This window comes from Bicyclus anynana, chromosome 8, assembly GCF_947172395.1.
Source record: "Bicyclus anynana chromosome 8, ilBicAnyn1.1, whole genome shotgun sequence".
Lineage (NCBI taxonomy): Eukaryota > Metazoa > Arthropoda > Insecta > Lepidoptera > Nymphalidae > Bicyclus > Bicyclus anynana.
In genome coordinates, this window is record NC_069090.1 from 4,432,033 (window position 1) to 4,452,091 (window position 20,059).

The window sequence follows — 20,059 nt, forward strand, 5'->3', positions numbered from 1 at the left end:
TATAAGTAGATAGATATAGACCCGGGTACCCGCGACTTCATCCAGGACCACGTTAAGTTCAGTTTTTCACAAATCCGAATAAATTTTTGCACGATAATTATAGCCCTTATGTAATATCGTCTTCTATCTTCCAGTGAAAGAAAAATCGGTTCAGCAGAGATTAGCCCAGACACACACACAGATAGACCTTCTTTATGTTTTAGTATCGTGTAAATAAATAACTAAAACACAGTTATTTTAAAAACACAGACAGGCAATTCAATTTTATTTATAGGTATTTTATTGATACCTACGGATGTATGGACTAAAAAAATCTGACCCGATGAACTTCGTACCACCTAAAATTGAATCCATTGTTAATAATCGTACCTACAATTAAATAAAAATTAACGTTCTCACAGAATGAACCAAATCGACTTTGACTTTGATAATAAAAAAAAAGTTCTTCTCCTGTACCCTATTGTAAAGCAATAGCAAGTGCAAATTAGAACACGGCTCTACCCAATGATAATTTTATACTAAACCGGTTACGTCCCTACAAAATCACTGCAAAAAGTGATCCGAATAATAGGCTAAAAAACTAACCACAACACTAACACTGAGATGTGGAAATTTCCTCTTTTGAGCGCCTCATTTTTCATGACCTAGTAACACATCTAACAGTATTTAACACCATTGGCTCTACCTATATTCTATACTCGTATTAAAGGGGTATACTTTGTAGTCTTGTAGGGGGTAATTTCTGAATCTAATAAATTGATTTTGAAAATTCTTTTACCGCTAGGAAAAATTATTATTTTATTAATAATTGATTATGAAACACGGCTAAAACTCACGTAATATTAGGTCAGAGTATGCCCGACTAGTTTCGAACCCATACGGGGCCCTTAGTCATGAGCAGGTTCTTGCATCGCGGCACGATCCAAACTGCTCGATAAACTATCTTAATAATCATTGTTTCTAGTGGTAGAAAGCTACGTTATTTGGTTATATTATTATAACCTCATATTCTTACGGGAACGGGAACTACGCGGGTGAAACAGCGTCGGCTAGATTTTAGTAAACACACATTTTTAAACAGCTTCCAGTATAATATTAAGATTTTGTGATATGACTTGTTACATCGTATAATATATGAACGTGCTTTATCTAAAATAGATTACGTATGAAATCAAAATTATGTAAAATGTTATCTTTTTTTCCGACAAAATTATGTAAGGTATTAGAATTTGAACAAAATTAAAGGGATTGTCAAATTAGGTACCTAACCAATACCTACTCAGGTATTGGTATATATGTATGATATTGTGTATAAAATATAAAATGCTATAATAAAAACTATATTTTTTTGCGAACAATAAAAACAGCGTGTAGGGGTTGCATAGAGGATGTGCATGTAGTAGTAGTAGTTATCAACTCATATTCGGCTCGCTGCTGAGCTCGAGTCTCCTCTCAGAATGAGATGGGTTAGGCCAAATAGTTCACTACGCTGGCCCAATGCGGATTGACAAACTTCACACACGTAGAGAATTAAGAAAATTCTGTGGTATGCAGGTTTCCTCACAATGTTTTCCTTCGCATTTAATTTCTAAAAATGCACACAATTGAAAAGTTGGAGATGCATGCCGATGCATCCGATGCAGAGGTCATATCCACTGGGCTATATGCATAGAAGAGGTACATGGCAAGCTTTCAATTTACCTAAAATACCTACCTTAAAATGTCTAACTAGGTCTCGGTCCGAAGTGATGTTGGCGCGTTGCTGGCGAACAATTGGCGAGGTGACCGCGCACAGTAAGCTTGTCGTTCTGGCGAGGCGATTCCGTTACGTGCCCGAGGTGTGATAGTGAGTTTTGATCTTTAATGTTAAAATGTCTTTATACAGTGACAAAGTTTTTATTTAATTTTCGTCATTATACGTGTTATTGTTATTTTACGTAATATAAAAAGGAAAGGTCTTATGTAAAGTCACAAACAAAAATAAAGAATACAATTTTGAGTTCCTTGTCTTGGATGTTTTTTGTGTAGATGGAAATTTCAATTCCAAACGGTGTTTTATTTTGTATTTATTTTATACAAAAATATTTAAATCATATATATTACTTTAATATAATAATTATTTCGTAAATTCTCTAAATGTGGGTTCAAATCCGGTCCGAGGCATGCACCTCCAACTTTTCAGTTGTGTGCATTTTAAAAAATTAAATACCGCGTGTCTCAAACGGTGAAGGAAAACATCGTGAGGAAACCTGCATACCAGAGAATTTTCTTAATTCTCTGCATGTGTGAAGCGTGGTGGACTAAGGCCTAACCCCTCTCATTCTGAGAGGAGACTCGAGCTCAGCAGTGAGCCGAATATGGGTTGATAATGAACGAACGAATAATTCTCTACCGTTGTTTTAAGACGCCAGTATTCAAAAAATGTAAGGAACGTTATTATTTAATTATCTAGTTTTGGTTTAGGTATGTTCCTTAGTTTTTTAACTTACTTCAATAAGAGGTCATGTATTAAGGATTTTTTTTAATTTATTGAATTACTAAAGTAATTGTACTCACGACATTGTAAAGAGTGCACGACAAAGTATCTTTTACGGTTAACCCGCTATATGGTAATCAAATTAGTTTTATTTGCCACAATTACTTAATTCAGAACTTAATTGCCCTTGACATCTTAGGAGATAACAAAGTTTTAAAATTACTTAGCTACAAAATGGTGAACAAATACAAATAACACCCGAATATAATAAAAGAGTGCGCTAGCACCTGATGGTAAGTGATGATGCAATCTAAGATGGAAGCTAACTTGTTAGGAGGAGGATGAAAATCCACACACCTTTCAGTTTCTACACGGCATCGTACCGGAACGCTAAATCGATTGGCGGTACGTCTTTGACCCACCAGCCAGACGTGGAATTAAGAAACCCTCAATCGGGCCAGCCGGGAATCGAACCCAGGACCTTCATCTTGTAAATCCACCGCGCATACCACTGCGCCATGGAGTTCCAGGCAGACAAAGTCTCGAGAGTCGGCTAGCAGAGACATGCACGTCATAGATACATAAACGCAATCATACTGAGGATTCATTTCCATTTGTACAATAATTTGTGCCTATAGTGCATACCCTAGTTAAAAATCTTGTGCACGCCACTATCCGCTAGTATACTTTTGTCTAATTTGAAGCGGTTCGCTTTTCCTTGAGAATTTTTATCACCAACAAACAGCTGCGAATTAAAATGACGGCGTCTTAGCGACCTTCGCAGTGTTATTCGGCGAAAGTTTCATCACTATGATATAAATGGGTTTTACTTAATAAGTATTATATCATCATAAAATGATGAAAGGTATTCTATGAAGGGATGAATCATAAAGGAACAGTTGGCTTTGCTCAGAACGGGTTCCGGTTGACCATAAAATCTGACCCTGAATGCTAATTGCGAATAATATGGTCTTAAATATGAAACAATTATCATTATTTTGATTAAATTGATAGAAAAATTAATTTCAGAATAGAGAAATCAATACATAAAAATAAAACTGAAAAATCAGTCTGTGATTTCAAACAAAATAACTGTGTTTTTTCTCAAATGTTTTCAGGATACTAAAACACAATCAACCTGATTTGAAATTTTTGTGTGTGTGTCTGTTTTTCTGGGCTTATCTCTGGAACGGGTGAACCGATTTTAATGAGACTTTACTGACATGTAAAGAAGGTTATTAAGCAACAAGAAATCCATGATTCCCGCGGGATTTCTGAAAAACAGTGTTTCAAATCACGCGGACTTTCACGTAGATAAAATTTCACGCGAATTAAGCCGACCTGTAGATATCCGCTACTGCTACTTTCGTTCGTTATCAATCCATATTCGGGTCACTGGTGAGCTCGAGTCTCCAATCAGTATGGGGTTAGGCCAATAGTCCACCACGCTGACTTCACACACGCAGATAATTAAGAAATTTGTCTGGTATGCAGGTTTTCTCACTATGTTTTCCTTTACCGTTTGAGACATGTGATATTTAATTTCTTAAAAATGCACACAACTGACAAGTTGGAGGTGCATGCTCCGGGCCGGATTAAAACCCACACCCTCCGGAATCGGAGGCAGAGGTCATATCTACTGGGCTATCACGTATCTACGTAATTTATAATCCGTAATAAATAATATTGAAATGAAAAAATCGCAAGTAATCCACGTTTAAAATGAAAATTACTGTATAAGTACGATTTTAATTGCCGTCTTCCCTGATGATATAAAATAATAATTATTATTAATATTTATTTCTTTACTCATTACATAACTACAGAGATATAGCCGTACATGACGACCTCCGTGGCGCAGTGGTATGCGCGGTGGATTTACAAAACGGAAGTCCTGGGTTCGATCCCTGGCTGGGCAGATTGAGATTTTCTTAATTTTTCCAGGTCTGACTGGTGGAAGGTTTCGGCCGTGGCTAGTTACCACCCTACCGGCAAAGACGTACTGCCAAGCGATTTAGCGTTCCGGTACGATGCCGTGTAGAAACCGAAAGGGGTGTGGATTTTCATCCTCCTCCTTACAAGTTAGCCCGCTTCCATCTAAGACTACATCATCACTTACCATCAGGTGAGATTGTAGTCAAGGGCTAACTTGTAAACAATAAAAAAATAAATAAAACATGACAAACCAAAAATAAAAGAGTCGCATCGCTATAATATACATATATCTACTAGATTTTTCTTTCGAAGCTTTCTACATTTAATGACGCAAACAAAGAATTCAATTCAATAACAACAAAATATCCTACAAATAAACACTCGCGTTACGATTATGTCCGCAAGGTGTTTATTAGGTTTCCTATAAAAACAATTTGTTGTGACGTCATGTTATCCTTTCATGCAAAGCTTTTCGGTAGCCGCGTAAAACCACGAGGTCGAAAGTTTTTTTTTTTTATTTTATTTTATAATTTTGTGCGTCGCATGCGATTGCAAAACCCTTATTTTTCTGTGTTGTTGTTGTCACTAGCACCACTAGTGCTTGTTGATACGTCGCGTTGATCGGACGTGAGGTATTTGTGTAAGAATAAGTGCATCGGTCAGTGCGGTTGTTTTTAAAAAAAATATTCGCCGGTAAGTGCACTACTTAAATATTGAATAAATAATTATAAATAAATAATGATGCATTATTAAAAAAATGGTAATAATTTTGTATGTGTGTGTTGACAGAATATATTAAAATGCAATCGTTGCAATAAATTATTTAAATTTATTTCCGTTAAACAAAATTGTTCAGTGGATCATATTTTTAAATGAATGTTTCACAATTTTAATACACTAAATACACATAAGCATATAGTTATACCTATTACAAATTACTATTAAATCTATACCAATAATACACTGTAATCTTTGATCTATACTAATAGGTATATGAAGCTGAAGTGTTTGTTTGTTTGTCTGATTGAACGCGCTAATGTCAGGATCTACTGGTCCGATTTGAAAAATTCTTTCATTGTTAGATAGCCCATTTATCGAGGAAAGCTATATATCCCCGCACTCCTACGGCAACGGGAACCACGCGGGTGAAGCCGCGCGGCGTCAGCTAGTTTAGTTAATAAATCTGACAGCAGTCGCATCAGAATTACAAGATTTATAGATAGCGTACCGGAACGTTGAATCGCTTAGCAGTATAAATTGACTGTAGGATGGAAATCAGCCGCGATTGAAGTTTGCCTCAGTAATATACATTATTATTACTAGCAGATGCCCGCGACCTCGTCCGACCTAACACTTCCTTAATCCGGCCCTCTTGCAAAATCCGTTCTTAGCAGAGTTCAAGTAACTATAAACTACCTCCCTGCCCATCTTTGAAGGTAGCTGTTATCGATTTAAGTTCATGATTTATTTATTTATAGGATGAGTGACCTCTTGCTTATAAATTTTTAGTATATGTACTCACCTGATTTAAAAATTTATAAGCGAGAGGTTACTCATTAATTAAGTATCTTAATTTTAGAAATATTTAGTCAATTGATTATTTCATTTATTTATTATGTTCTACTTGACCCAACATGGTGATTATTAGATACAATATCTTAATGTTTAATGAATTAAAAAGGTTTATTCAAATATTAAAAAGGCAAAGCTTGTGTGTATGTTTGTTTGTCCTTTGCGCTGCGGATACTAAAGCCATTTAGCTGAAATTTAGAATGGAAATGGATTTTACTCTGGATTAATACCTAGGCTATACCTAAAGCCTATCTCGGAATAATACATGGTTCCCGCGGGATTTGTGAAAACCTTCCATGCGGATTAAGTACAGGGGTCCACTAGTAAATAATGTAAGATAAAAGAAAGTATTTGATGCCGATTTTTAACCGCCTTCAAAAAAAGGAGGAGGTTCTCAATTCGACGCGTATGTTTTTCCTTTTTTTAAATGTTTGTAAAATAAAATTTAAAATGTACATTACTTCGTCATTTTAAAAATTATTTTTTTGTTTGAAAGAGTATACTTCCAGATTGGTCCCATTTGATTTTCATGACAATCGGTTTAGTAATTTTGTCTTTGCGAAATTGCTCGTACTATGGGTTTTTCAAAAAAAAGGAGGAGGTTTTTTTGTTATAAATATTTTATTAACTAAAATTACCCGTGTCTCACTCTCAGATGTCATGAATTTATTCTTGCAAACCAAGAGAAGCCGGGCGTCGTTAGTTCTACAAAATAATATTTATTTATTTGCGAAACTCAAACGCAATAGTAGAGGTCAGAGACCCGTGAATGGAATCAATAATATAAAATACTCATAATTCTTTCCTCTATTAGTATTTGTAACACTTTCGGTTGAGACATAGTGCTGGTCTTTCGTCGTTTCGTCGAAAGCTAAATGGATATTTCGCCCCAAATTCGACTCACTGATGAGCTCGAGTCTCCTCTGGCCCAATGCGGATTGGCCCACTTCACACACGCAGAGAAAATTCTCAGGTATGCAGGTTTCTTCGGGATGTTTTTCTTTCAACCTTTGAGATAAGTTATATTTAATTTCTTAAAATGCACATAACTTAAAAGTTTGAGGTGCATGCCCCAGATCGGATTCGAACTTACCCCCTCCGGAATCGGAGGCAGTATCCACTGGGCTATCACGGCTCTTAATAGTTTATACTAAAACATTTTTTTTTACTACATTTCTTATTGTATTCTAGTAATTCTACCTAGTTGGTCCAGTGGTTAGCCTATGTGGTTTTCGGTCCTGGGTTCGAATCCTGGATCGAGCTATATGACATACTGAGTTTTCCTTTCTTCTAATAAATGTTCGGTTAAAATCTTCAGCCTGAAGTGGGGGACAGGCGATTTAGCGTTCCGGTATGTTGTCGCGTAGTAACCTTCAGTGGCATGGGCACAGAGTAACCAGAGTGAGTCTTTACAAGCAACGTACTGAAGCCGGTGAAACCCATTAAAAAAAACCAAACGTCACGCGTCTCCTTGACAACCGCATATATAGAAACTTTTTTCATAATTAGTTTTTTTTTAAATTTAACATTAACAAATTATAAATTACGTAACTTAATATAATAATCAATAACTACCAAAAAAAAAATACTCCATTTTATTTCTTTAGATTTTGAGAACAGTTTTTAAAATATTTAAAAACATAAGACGCCATTTTTCTTGAATAATATTGTAAATTACTGATGCGACGGTTCGTGTCGTACTGACTCGAGAATGTATTACTTATTGAATTTCGTATTTAAAGCGGCTACGACAACGTCGTGCTCTGTACGCTTCATCTGTAATATTATTGATTAATCTATGGGCATGGGTTGATTATTAAACTTGCACCTATTCCAAGTAAGCCTGCTTCCATCTTAGACTGCATCATCACTTAACATCGGGTGAGATTGCAATCAGTAAATAATTAGTCAAAAAATAAAACATAACAAACAAACTAACTTAGATTCGTTTAGTTTAGGACCATAGATTATTTAATAGTTAGATCATTATTTACCTCAAGTTAAACTATTAGTTATTATAGCAGACGCCCACGACTTCGTCCGCGTGGAATTTAGTTTTTCACAAATCCCTCGGAAAACACAGATTTTTCCGGGATAAAAAGTAACCTATATGTTAATCCATGCTATAATATTTCTCAATACAAATTTTCAGCTAATCGGTTCAGTAGTCGAGGCGTGAAAGAGTAACAAATATTCATATTATCAAAATCATCAGTTTTCACAAATCTCGGGAAACCATGAATTTTTTCGGGATAAAAAGTAGCCTATGTGTTAATCCAGAGTAAAATCTATTTACATTTCAAATTTCAGCCAAATCGCTTCAGTAGTAGCGGCGTTAAAGAGTAACAAACATCCAAACATCCAAAGAAACTTTCGCGTATATAATATTAGTTGGATTAGTAGGATAGGATTACTCTGTTATTCATAATATTAAACGATACATTTATTTTGATGATTCCGCAAATATAATTAAGTAACAATATTATTAATAAGTATTCAGTAATAAACCTATTTATAAGTACATTATGCAAAAAGTAGTATTTCAACACGGATTAAGTTTTACAGTTGTAAAAAATCACGGAACATGCAACCCGACAGTTATTTGGACGTGTTGATTTAATAGCTTTAAAAAATAAGCCATTATGTTATCGGCGTACTGTTATTACCTTGTTTTATTGCTTTTGCATTTGAGTATTTGTCCAAATTAAAAAAAAATGTTTAAATAAGTATAAAGCAGAGTTCCGAGTCTCATAAGAGACCTTGCACGCCATTGACGATCAATTATTCTCACGTGCTGCAGAAACGTCTCTTTGCGTGCATGACAGCTCGACTTATGAAACATGTTCGCTTCCGTTTGCGCTGCAGAATCGTAAGAATAATTGACCGTCAATGGCTGACTTTAGACATGCGTTTGGTGGAGGGAGATTTTGAGCTGAGACTGGCATGCACCTCCAACTTTTCAGTTGTGTGCATTTAAGGAAATTAAATATCACGTATCTCAAACGGCGAAGGAAAAATATCGTGAGAAACCTGCATACCTGAGAATTTTCTTAATTCTCTGCGTGTGGGAAGTCTGCCAATCCGCATTGGGCCAGCGTGGTGGGCTATTGGTCTAAGGCTTCTCATCCTGAGAGGAGACTCGAGCTCAGCAGTGAGCCGAACATGAGTTGGTAATGATGATGATGATGATGATAATAATACTCATAATACATAGCTACAGGTTAAGCACTGCACCAATCATATAAAGGAGAGACTTCTGGAGCTTAGACCCACCACGCTGCTTCAATACGGGTTAGCGAGTTTAGCGTGATAATGATTACACTTTGACGATCAATGTTGTATGCTAATTATAACGGGGTCGACGGCATAGGGGCAATATTATAAATCCTGGCTGATTTCTTAGAACGAAAATTAAATATTTCGTACCCCGACGCAGGACTCGAACCCAGTACCTCGGACTGGAGAAAAGTGGAAAAATACATAGAAAATGTGAAAACAATTTATATGTAAGCTATAATTTCTAGAATACGCTTGACCTTCGTAATTCATTTCGTAATAGGACGAAGGCAAATAGTAGGAAATACGACGTTTTGCTACAGCGCAGTCACGAAGATATTTCTTTTGTCCGTGTTTATTTTTCAAATTACGAGTATTACCCCGACGCAGGACTCGAACCCAGTACCTCGGACTGGAGAAAAGTGGAAAAATACATAGAAAATGTGAAAACAATTTATATGTAAGCTATAATTTCTTGAATACGCTTGACCTTCGTAATTCATTTCGTAATAGGACGAAGGCAAATAGTAGGAAATACGACGTTTTGCTACAGCGCAGTCACGAAGATATTTCTTTTGTCCGTGTTTATTTTTCAAATTACGAGTATGTATATGCGAGCCTGTGATAGTGAGACCGAACCCATTTTATGAAGGCTGTAAAATAGGGATGATGACAGTTTTTTAAATTGCATATAAATTACGAGTATGCTAATAGTAAAGTAATTTTCTAAAGGTAACAGGATATCTGCGATCATTACTTTCGGAGCTACAGGGATTTAAAGAGTCAGATTTGCGGCGCTGCCGCGGATCCCTGAAACACGCTCCATACAAAATGGCACGAACTAGTGACGTCTTGGCTCGCTGATCGTTAGATTTGTATGGGCGTTCAAACAAAATCACTAATATATTTGTGTGTAAATGTCACATTTAATGTCACATTTAATGGAAGCTAAAACTGTATAAATTTTTATCTAATTACGATAAAAAAAAATTTGATAGATTTGAAATTTTATAATCTTATTTATTTTTCAAATATCCAACCATTCTTTGCTTATTTACCCGAATGTATCAAAAAAATCAATTTATTCAAACCTAGTCATCACCCCAATTTTATATATGACAGTGGTGAAGGATGGATAGATGAAGGTAAGCCGCCCCAAAGAAAAAGAAATTCATACACTCCGGTTTCTCATGTATCTCGTACATACAGTACAACAATGAATATGCATGGATTTTTAAAGGTAATCCGGCGGGAATTGGCTTGCACGAACTCTTTGCCGCTGCTATATGACGTTTCGGATTTTTCTCTATAAAGGCGGAGAGAGGGAGTGTCAATCGATTGTCAAGGAATAGGGTAGTTGACTAATATCAAATTTAATCTAACCACTTGAACGCCACTCATCGAATCAAAATTACGCAGATATGTTCACGGCGCGAGTTTTCGCGAGATTTCGCGAGTTTTCGCAATTTCCGTGCTCCCTGTCGTTATAAAAACATTCACCAGGATAACACTATAACACTGATTTTAAAGTAAATTATATCGTCATGTAGGTTATTGTTTAGGGACTAAATTTATCTATAAATACATATACAATACCGCAAACGGTGTTTAACACTTACAGTTACAGGTATAAGTTAATCACTCCGTTAAAATATCGTAGTAGCGTTTTTACTCAGCATTTCCAATGTTTTTTTAAAAAATTCCAACAATAAACATTAAAATTAACACAATCTCTTTGTATCTACACAATACACAGACAAAATCTATACTAATCTATACTAATATTATAAAGCTGAAGAGTTTGTTTGTTTGTTTGTTTGTTTGTTTGATTGAACGCCCTAATCTCTGGAACTACTGGTCCGATTTGAAAAATTCTTTCAGTATTAGATAGCCCATTTATCGAGGAAGGCTATAGGCTATATATTATCCCTGTATTCCCAAAGGAACGGGAATCACGCGGAATTTCGTGTAGTACATGTACATGTGTAGTAATTTTAACAAAAATAAATCCTTACGCCTTATTTACGCACCTGTGTTGATAATATTTTTATTAATTTAGGCCTAGCGTGCTTACACATTTGAATTTCCAAATTTTATAATTAAGTATGTTGCCCTATGTAAAAATTTCATATATTGTCACTATATTCATCCATTGTTTTATAATGTATTCGTAATAAATAAATATTTATCGATATTAATTTACATTTATGTATACAGTATATACCTACGTGATAGTGAATCTGCATGCGACCCTGATATGGCATTGCAAATATTAAAGAAATAGCGGACGCCCGCGACTTCGTCCGCGTAAAATTCGTAACGTAACTTTAGTTTTAAGTTTTCAACTATTATTACCACCATTAGATTAAATTAAATTATGACATAATCTTGACCTTTCAAAAGTGCTTGTAAACTAAGCCTAATTGAAATAAATTTATTTTGACTTTTGACTTTTGATGTTACATTCATAATGCCCACTACCAGTTAGGGTTCATTTACACAAGCGGCAACTCTACCGACGACCGCAGTCGACTGCAGTCAGCGACGTCTCGGCGGCTACAAACGACTATCCGGCGGACGACGGCGATCGCCCACTGCAGTCGACTCCCGCAAGCTGCCGCCGAGACGTCCCTAACAGCAGTCGGTGACGCCGTCACCTGCCGCCGAGACATTATTATTTTTTTTTTTATTATTATTATTTAAATAAAAATATACATTTTTTAACTATTCTTAAATAACTTATCAGTGTGACATAAACTCAATCGAGTTTCTCTGCACACTGGCAATCGTCTTCAGCACTCTGAGTTCTCAATCAATAAGCAACATATAAAACAACAGCATACACTGCACACATAAAAAATAAAATACAATAATAATAACTTATAATACAAAACGCACACATACCCGAATAAACCAATTAAAAGCTGCCGACTGCAGTCGACTGCAGTCATCAGTAGCAGCTGACGCTCGTGTAAATGAACACTTATTAATGACTAGCTGACACCGCGCGGTTTCACCCGCGTAGTTCCCGTTTCCGTAGGAATACGGGGATAAAATATAGCCTATAGCCTTCCTCGATAAATGGGCTATCTAACACTGAAAGAATTTTTCAAATCGGACCAGTAGTTCCTGAGATTAGCGCGTTCAATCAATCAAACAAACAAACTCTTCAGCTTTATAATATTAGTATAGATAATACCACGACGGCTTTACGTAGATACTTTATGAGGCATGGGGAGGAACACCATCAACTCCCCAATTCCAGGCTGAAAACTTTTGACCGAAAAGAAAAAAAAGAAAAGTGAAAAAACATTTTGAAGAAAAAGAAAATCTCAGCATTTCATATAGCCCAGATTCGACATCTCATATGCTCTATCCACTAGCCCAGGCAGTTAAATAAAAAGAAAGTTACATAAAAGTTTGGAATAAGATGGCATGCAATTTTTTCTTGACAGTTCAAGTTCGAATAAGAAATGCTAAAATAAATTCCCACGACCTCTTGGTGTATATTAAACTAGTCGTTCTAGCAGATGACCGCCACAGGATTATAAAACAGTTCAAACCTTGTTCCGCTTGCCAAGGCGGCTAAGTGATATTTAGTCAAACAATATACAGATGTGTTATTTTGCTCGCCAAATAAATAATAATCTATACTAATATTATAAAGCTGAAGAGTTTGTTTGTTTGTTTGATTGAACGCGCTAATCTCAGGAACTACTGGTCTGATTCGAAAAATACTTTCAGTGATAGGTAGCTCATTTATCGAGGAAGGCTATAGGCTATATTATATTATCAAAAAAAATAGGGATCCTTCCTGAAACTCCAATAATGTAACCCAAGCCAATCAAGATAATATTATAGAGATAAGATTTGGCTTTTACAGTATGTTAATTAGTCTTAAAGTTTCGGAGAAAATACAAAATTTCTAAAAGACGCAAAAATGCCGCTTAAGGACGCATCGCGGTTTCTCCCGCGTAGTTCCCGTTCCCATGGGAATACGGGGTAAAAACATAGCCTATGACACTCGCAAATAATGTGGCTTTCTATTGGTGAAAGAATTTTTAAAATCAGTTAAGTAGATCCAGAGATTACCCCCTACAACCACACAAACTTTACCTCTTTATAATTTTCTATATAAATGAATCGCTGAATGTGTTGATATGCGCAAATCTCGAGGGGTAGGGTGGGGTAGGGTAGGGGTAGGGGTAGGCTGGGGTTTGCTAGGGTAGGGGTAGAGGGGTATTTGAAAGTTTACATCGATTTTCACGCGGACGAACTCGCGGGCGTCCGCTAGTTAAATATATTCGTAGATACAATACACACGTTACTATCTAGTATCTAGCCCCAAAGCAGCGGTCTTACCCATTGCGAGGGTCGGGGGAGGCGGCAGGACTTAGCGAGGCCCTTTGTCCTTGATGAAAAGTATTCATATGTAATTCATTTATTCATTTTTTTTTTATTCTTTACAAGTTAGCCCTTGACTACAATCTTACCTGATGGTAAGTGATGATGGGCTAACTTGTTAGGAGGAGGACGAAAATCCACACCCCTTTCGGTTTCTACACGACATTGTACCGGAACGCTAAATTACGGAACCGGAACGCTTAGATGTACGTCTTTGCCGGTAGGGTGGTAACTAGCCACGACCAAAGCCGGAAATAATAATTATAGAAATAAAAAACCTGACTGCACATAATATAGAAACTGAAAAGTTAAAAAAAAACAAGCTCAGTCCAGAAGTATAGAAAGCAATTTCATCAAATTGTTTGAATTTGATACCCATATTGCAATATTTTAAAAATATTTTTTTTAACTTGACCTATCTAAGAACATTTTGGGTATCAAGAAAAATCTTACGATATCTTTATTATGTAAATCCGTTTAACAGTTATAATAGAACGGTTATAATAGGTAATAAAGAATATTACATCGTTACATTCATACATTCCATAACTTACCATCAAGTGAGATTGTAGTCAAGGGCTAACTTGTGAAGAATAAAAAAAATTATAATATTAAAACATACATACAAGATACGCGCGAAAAACATATCCCTTCTTGCAGTCTGGTAAAAAGTCAGCTGTTTCGATGTACCTGATACCAACGTAAGTTTTCCAAATATGTCCCTATAAGTACGCTATAAATGGATACCATATATGCGGGAACAATACAGTCAACCATATGTGGAGATTATAGTCTCATTATCTGTGTTTTTGTTTGTGTGGGTTTAATTTCCGATAAAGAGGAAAATAGCCAGTTTTTCCATACCACCAACTGAAATATTTTTCTATTCGTTGGCAACAGTTTCGCATTTTAATCTGGTTATTTCCTTATTTTCATTCATCTAAATTATCATGCTAAATGACAGCTATCTAGTACTATTACTCTGAGCCAAACCGCAGACAGACAGACTGACGGACTAACGGACATCAAGGTAGCCTAAAAATTTTGTTATACCCATGGGAATACTGGAAAATATATAGTTTACAAATAACATGGCTTTCTAGTTGTAAAAGATTTTTTCAAATCAGAGACTATCCCCTACAATACCACAAACTTTACCTCTATATAATAAAATTTTTAATAAAAAAAATACAACCGACTTCAAAACCTAAAAACGTACCCACTAAACTAAAAAGTGAAAAATAACATCATAATATGTTCTACCTGCTGATCAGTATGAAGGCGGTGCTAAGCCGGTGATGTATTAATTCAAGCCATGTGAGAATATCTTATAGATTTAGATTTTGCAGACAGTGTTGTTTAATGTGGTCCTGTCAGAAATGGCTTAAATTAAGACAACACCGGCTAAGCACCGCCTTCATACTGATCAGCAGGTAGAACATATTATGATGTTATTTTTCACTTTTTAGTTTAGTGGGTACGTTTTTAGGTTTTGAAGTCGGTTGTATTTTTTTTATTAAAATTTTTATTATTTTTCTATTTTTAGTGTAAAATTTCATCTCAAACAAATACATCAGACCCCTAATGACAGTCACAACCCATCTTGGTACAAATATCTCAGCAATACAAATTAATCAAGCCCAAGCACAAGGTAGCTACCGTAAACCGTTAAGGGGTTCCCTTAATTGACCTTGGTCTTCATCATCAGACCCCTAATAACAGACACAACTCATGTAGGTAGAAAGTTCTCAGCAATACGAATTATTCAAGGCCAAACACAAGGTAGTTACTCTAAACTGTTAAGGAGTTCCCTTAATTGTCCTTGGTCCTTATCACCAAACCCCTAAATGACAGTCACAACCTATCTATGTGGTAAGTTCTCATTAATACAAATTAATCAAGCCCAAACACAAGGTAACTGCTGTAAATCGCCGAGGAGTTCCCTCGTCTGTTTTATGGCTCCATCATCAGATCGATTTTAAACCTTCATGAAATTGTAGTGCTTAAAAGTACTAAATGGAAAAGTATACGAACACACTAGACACCCATATAATTTTCAAAAGTTCCCCTCAATTTCTCCAGGATTCCATCATCAGATCTTGACATGATGGCAATGGGACTAAATGGGGACTATACCGTGTACATACATAAAAAAAAAAAAAAAAAAAAATACCGACCGAATTGAGAACCTCCTCCTTTTTGAAGTCGGTTAAAAATACTAGCTGACGCCGCGCAGTTTCACTCGCGTGGTTCCCGTTCCCGTAGGAATACGGGGACAAAATATAGCCTATAGCCTTCTTCGATAAATGGGCTATCTAACACTGAAAGAATTTTTCAAATCGACCATTAGTTCCTGAGATTAGCGCGTTCAACCAAACAAACAAACAAACTCTTTAGCTTTATAATATTAGTATAGATTAGTTAGTTTAGATTTTCCCTTAAAACCTCACCAACTTACAATCTCAGTAGGCTGTTAATGATGATGTTTTTTTAATTTGTAATGCTCGATTATGGATTTTTTTTTCACAAAAAACAGAAGTTTTTAATAACCGAACCGTCGTACCGCTATATAGATTGGTACATAGTACCTGACTTGCAGTAAATGCATTTAACTGCATTCCAAGTACATACCCCCTGCACTAGGATAGTTTAGTAACATTTCAAAAGTGAAAGGACGCAATAAATAATAACAACCATTTAGATGAATATCTTAGAGTTGCATGAATGGAATCGAATTAACTATTTAGGGCAAACATAATTATATTTGCTTAGTATTTGTAATTATAATAAGTATTTATTATTTCTACAATAATATTATTAGCGGACGGCCCGCGGTTTCACCTTCATACGTAAGAATACGGGGATAAAATGCAGCAAATTTTACTTCATAAAACATCAGCTATCTGCCAGTTAAAGTCTCGTTAAAATCGGCTCCGCCGCTTCATAGCCGGAGCAAACAGATACAGACAGAGATACTACTAATATTATAAACGCGAATATAATATGCATTTAGAAAAAAGCTGTTAATTTAAAATAACAAGTTTAAAATTTTGAAAACCTCATGACGTCATTAATTTAATTGACATGCCAGTTATGAACTACCTACGTTAAAAGAATAACGACTTTTATGTCAGAAATCCTTTCTATAATAACAGAAAGTATAAATGATGTTTCAATATGAGCTGCTGCTGGATCCAAGAAAGGTATTTACTTCTTGACGACCTCCGTGGCGCAGTGGTATAAGCGGTGGATTTACAGGGCGGAGGTCCTGGGTTCGATCATCGGCTGGACTGATTGAGGTCTTTGTTAATTGGTACAGGTCTGGTTACCACCCCACCCTACCCTTGTATTACAAATCAAATCCTTGCATTGAAATATCACACTCGGGTATGTTCGCAGAATTCAGTAAACAATAATTCATCCCCTTTTTTACATAACTACCCTCTTCAATTACAATTTTGTAATACATTGAACCCACCACTCGGTTATATTCACTGAATTCAGTAAATTCACTCGATTATATTCACTGAATTCAGTAAATTCATTGTATTCAGTGAATATTTGACTTCTTCGCGATCATCCGATCGCGAATCGCAAATTTTTGGTACCGTTTGCGATCCTCGAACAATGAGATTCTCACCACGCTGGCTGAGTGTCTGGACTGCTCAATCTATAAACATTGGCTTTCAGTGCACCAAGAGCCTAATAGAAAGTAGCAGAACATACGAATATGTATGTATGTATGTATGTATGTATGTATGTATGTATGTACGATAATACGGATACATATACTAGTTAGACAATAAAACTAGTGTAATGTCAATTTTAATTACTATTTTTACTATTTTTTATTGTTATTATTATTATTATGTTTGTTTTACAATGGGTTTTTACCTTTAAATAAACTATTATTATTATTATTATCAATAATATAACCGAGTGGTTTATATATAAAAGGAGCAACATATATACTATATTATTTTTATCCTGAAAAAATTCATGGTTCCCGTGGGATTTGCAATAAACCGAATTTCACGCGTACGAAGTACGATCCGTCCAATAGTACAGTACCTATATAAATAAAATTAATTCTTTCATTGGATACACGTCCGGATATATTCGCTTACTATACAATTTAACGAGTTATTATTTAATATTTTGTCCTAAGGATGTTTTTCAATTTTTTATTTGTACGTCCACAAATAAAAAAATACCTAACCTAACCTGACCTAACCATTGGTTTCTGAGCCACTTAATTTCCGGTTCTTATGAGTACATACATGAATATCATCATGATCGTCATCATTATCAACCCATATTCGGCTCACTGCAGAGCTCGAGTCTCCTCTCAGAATGAAAGGGGTTAGGCCAATAGTCCACCACGCTGGCCCAATGCGGATTGGCAGACACGCAGAAAATTAAGAAAATTCTCTGGTATGCAGATTTCCTCGCGATGTTTTCCTTCACCGTTTGAGACACGTGATGTGATGTATACATGTTCACAATCTTTCGACGTTCACAATCTCGCGATTAATTATAATTTGATTTTATGTACTGGTATGGAACACTGCAAGTAGGTATGTGCGATGTTGCTTTATAATTTAATAATTCAACACATTGAATTACGGCTACAATGGAGATTATTTTGAAGAAGATATTCAATGAAAATTAATACAGAAATATACTTGATTATAAATAAAAATATTTTGAAAATATAATATTTTATTATGCAGTCTGGCAACCTTGCGTATTTATATTTACACCTATATCACCTCGCTTGACGCGTGGTCACGGCCGGGGCCGTATGAGGACAATCAAAACTGGTTTAGCATTAACTAGGTAACTATTAGGTATAGTAGCGATGTTAACTTACTCACAGTGTCGTACTTCTGAATAATGTCGTCTTGTCACGTTTCTACTGTCATTTTATCTATGAATGCAATCGGATTTATGTAATATAACTACATAATAATATGTAAATACCTCAGCCACGTGGATGATTTGTAGGGTTCAGTACTCAAAGGGTAAAATGGGACCCTAGCACTAAGACTCCACTGTCCGTCCATCCGTATGTCAACAGGCTGTATCTCTTGAACCTCTCATTCTGAGAGGAGACCCGTTCACATCAGTGCGCCGAATATGAGTTGATAATGATGATGATGATTTAGGTACGACTCAGCGTCAGTTCTTGAAAATAGCAGTGCATTTCTCTACTGGGACCGAACGATTATCACTGACAGTTATATTGTTGCCAATAGACCAGTGTGCCTAGTGGGAGTTTCCAATATTTTCATACTGTTACTATCACGTTGACATAAACGCAAATTTATATGGAATTGAAACAGTTGTGCAGTAGTGCCACTAGATGGCGCTGTTTTAATTTAGCGTTTAGAAATTCGCGTTTACGTTACGTGACAGTAACAGTATCAAACTACCACTAGACCCTCTGATATAGTGCTAGTCGATCGGTAAGGTGCAATCATTGTTGATATCACTGTTCCACATGACGATAATCTGGTTAAAGCCGAAAAGGAAAAAGTATCAAAATACTTGGACCTTGCTCACGAGATTACCGCCATGTGGAATGTTGAGTCAACTGTTACTGTTCCGATGGTTGTTTCAGTCAATGGTCTTATAACGAAAAGCTTTGACCAACATCTTAAGAAGCTTACGCTTAATTTTGGATCAAGAGTCGGATACAGAAGGCAGTGATTCTTGAGACGGCGCGTATTGTGAGGAGGTCCTCATTCTGAAGCCCTGACCACCGTTTATTTTTTTTATAATTTTTTAATAGTGTTTTGTTTATTTTTATATTAACATTGTTAAAAATTAAAAAAAAAAAGGTAAAATTAAATGATGATTTAGTATACAATTTCTTTTAAACATAAGGTATTCTCGAAACCCACCGTTAGCAATCTTAAAATGGTTTCTTTATGTTGTTCCAGATATGGTACTAATAGAGCAGACGGATTTACGGGCGGGGGAACTGATATACGGTGACATGATGGAAGACAAGTACAAGGAGTCACAGATTCAGAAGCTCTTCAGCGGTGCTTCTGTGCTGCTCACTGGAGGCACCGGCTTCTTGGGGAAACTGCTGGTTGAGAAGCTACTGAGGTTAGTACTGAATAACAAACATGTTCATCAACATATTCGGCTCACTGTTGACCACGAGTCTCCTCTCAGAATTAGAGGGGTTAGGTTAATAGTCGACCACGCTGGACTGGATTGGCCATTTCGGATTGGCCTTCACACACGCAGAGAATTAAGAAGATTCTCCGGTGACAAACTGAAACTGAATGTGAAAAAATTACGAACATATTACTTGAGCAGTTAAAGATATTTTTTTGTTCATTGGCTGCTATCTCACAAGTTGTATAGTGACGATAGTATCAT

At 35.9% G+C, this 20,059-nt stretch overlaps 1 protein-coding gene across 1 annotated transcript in view; it reads left to right on the plus strand.

The window, feature by feature from the left end:
- Window positions 1–4,977: 4,977 nt before the first annotated feature.
- LOC112058627 (fatty acyl-CoA reductase wat) overlaps window positions 4,978–20,059 on the plus strand; it is a 60,307-nt gene continuing 45,225 nt past the window's right edge. Inside the window, exons 1-2 of the mRNA XM_024099543.2 lie at window positions 4,978–5,104; window positions 19,609–19,780. Coding sequence (XP_023955311.2) covers window positions 19,611–19,780 — 170 coding nt within the window. The 5' untranslated portion in view covers window positions 4,978–5,104; window positions 19,609–19,610. The remainder of the gene's footprint in view (window positions 5,105–19,608; window positions 19,781–20,059) is intronic.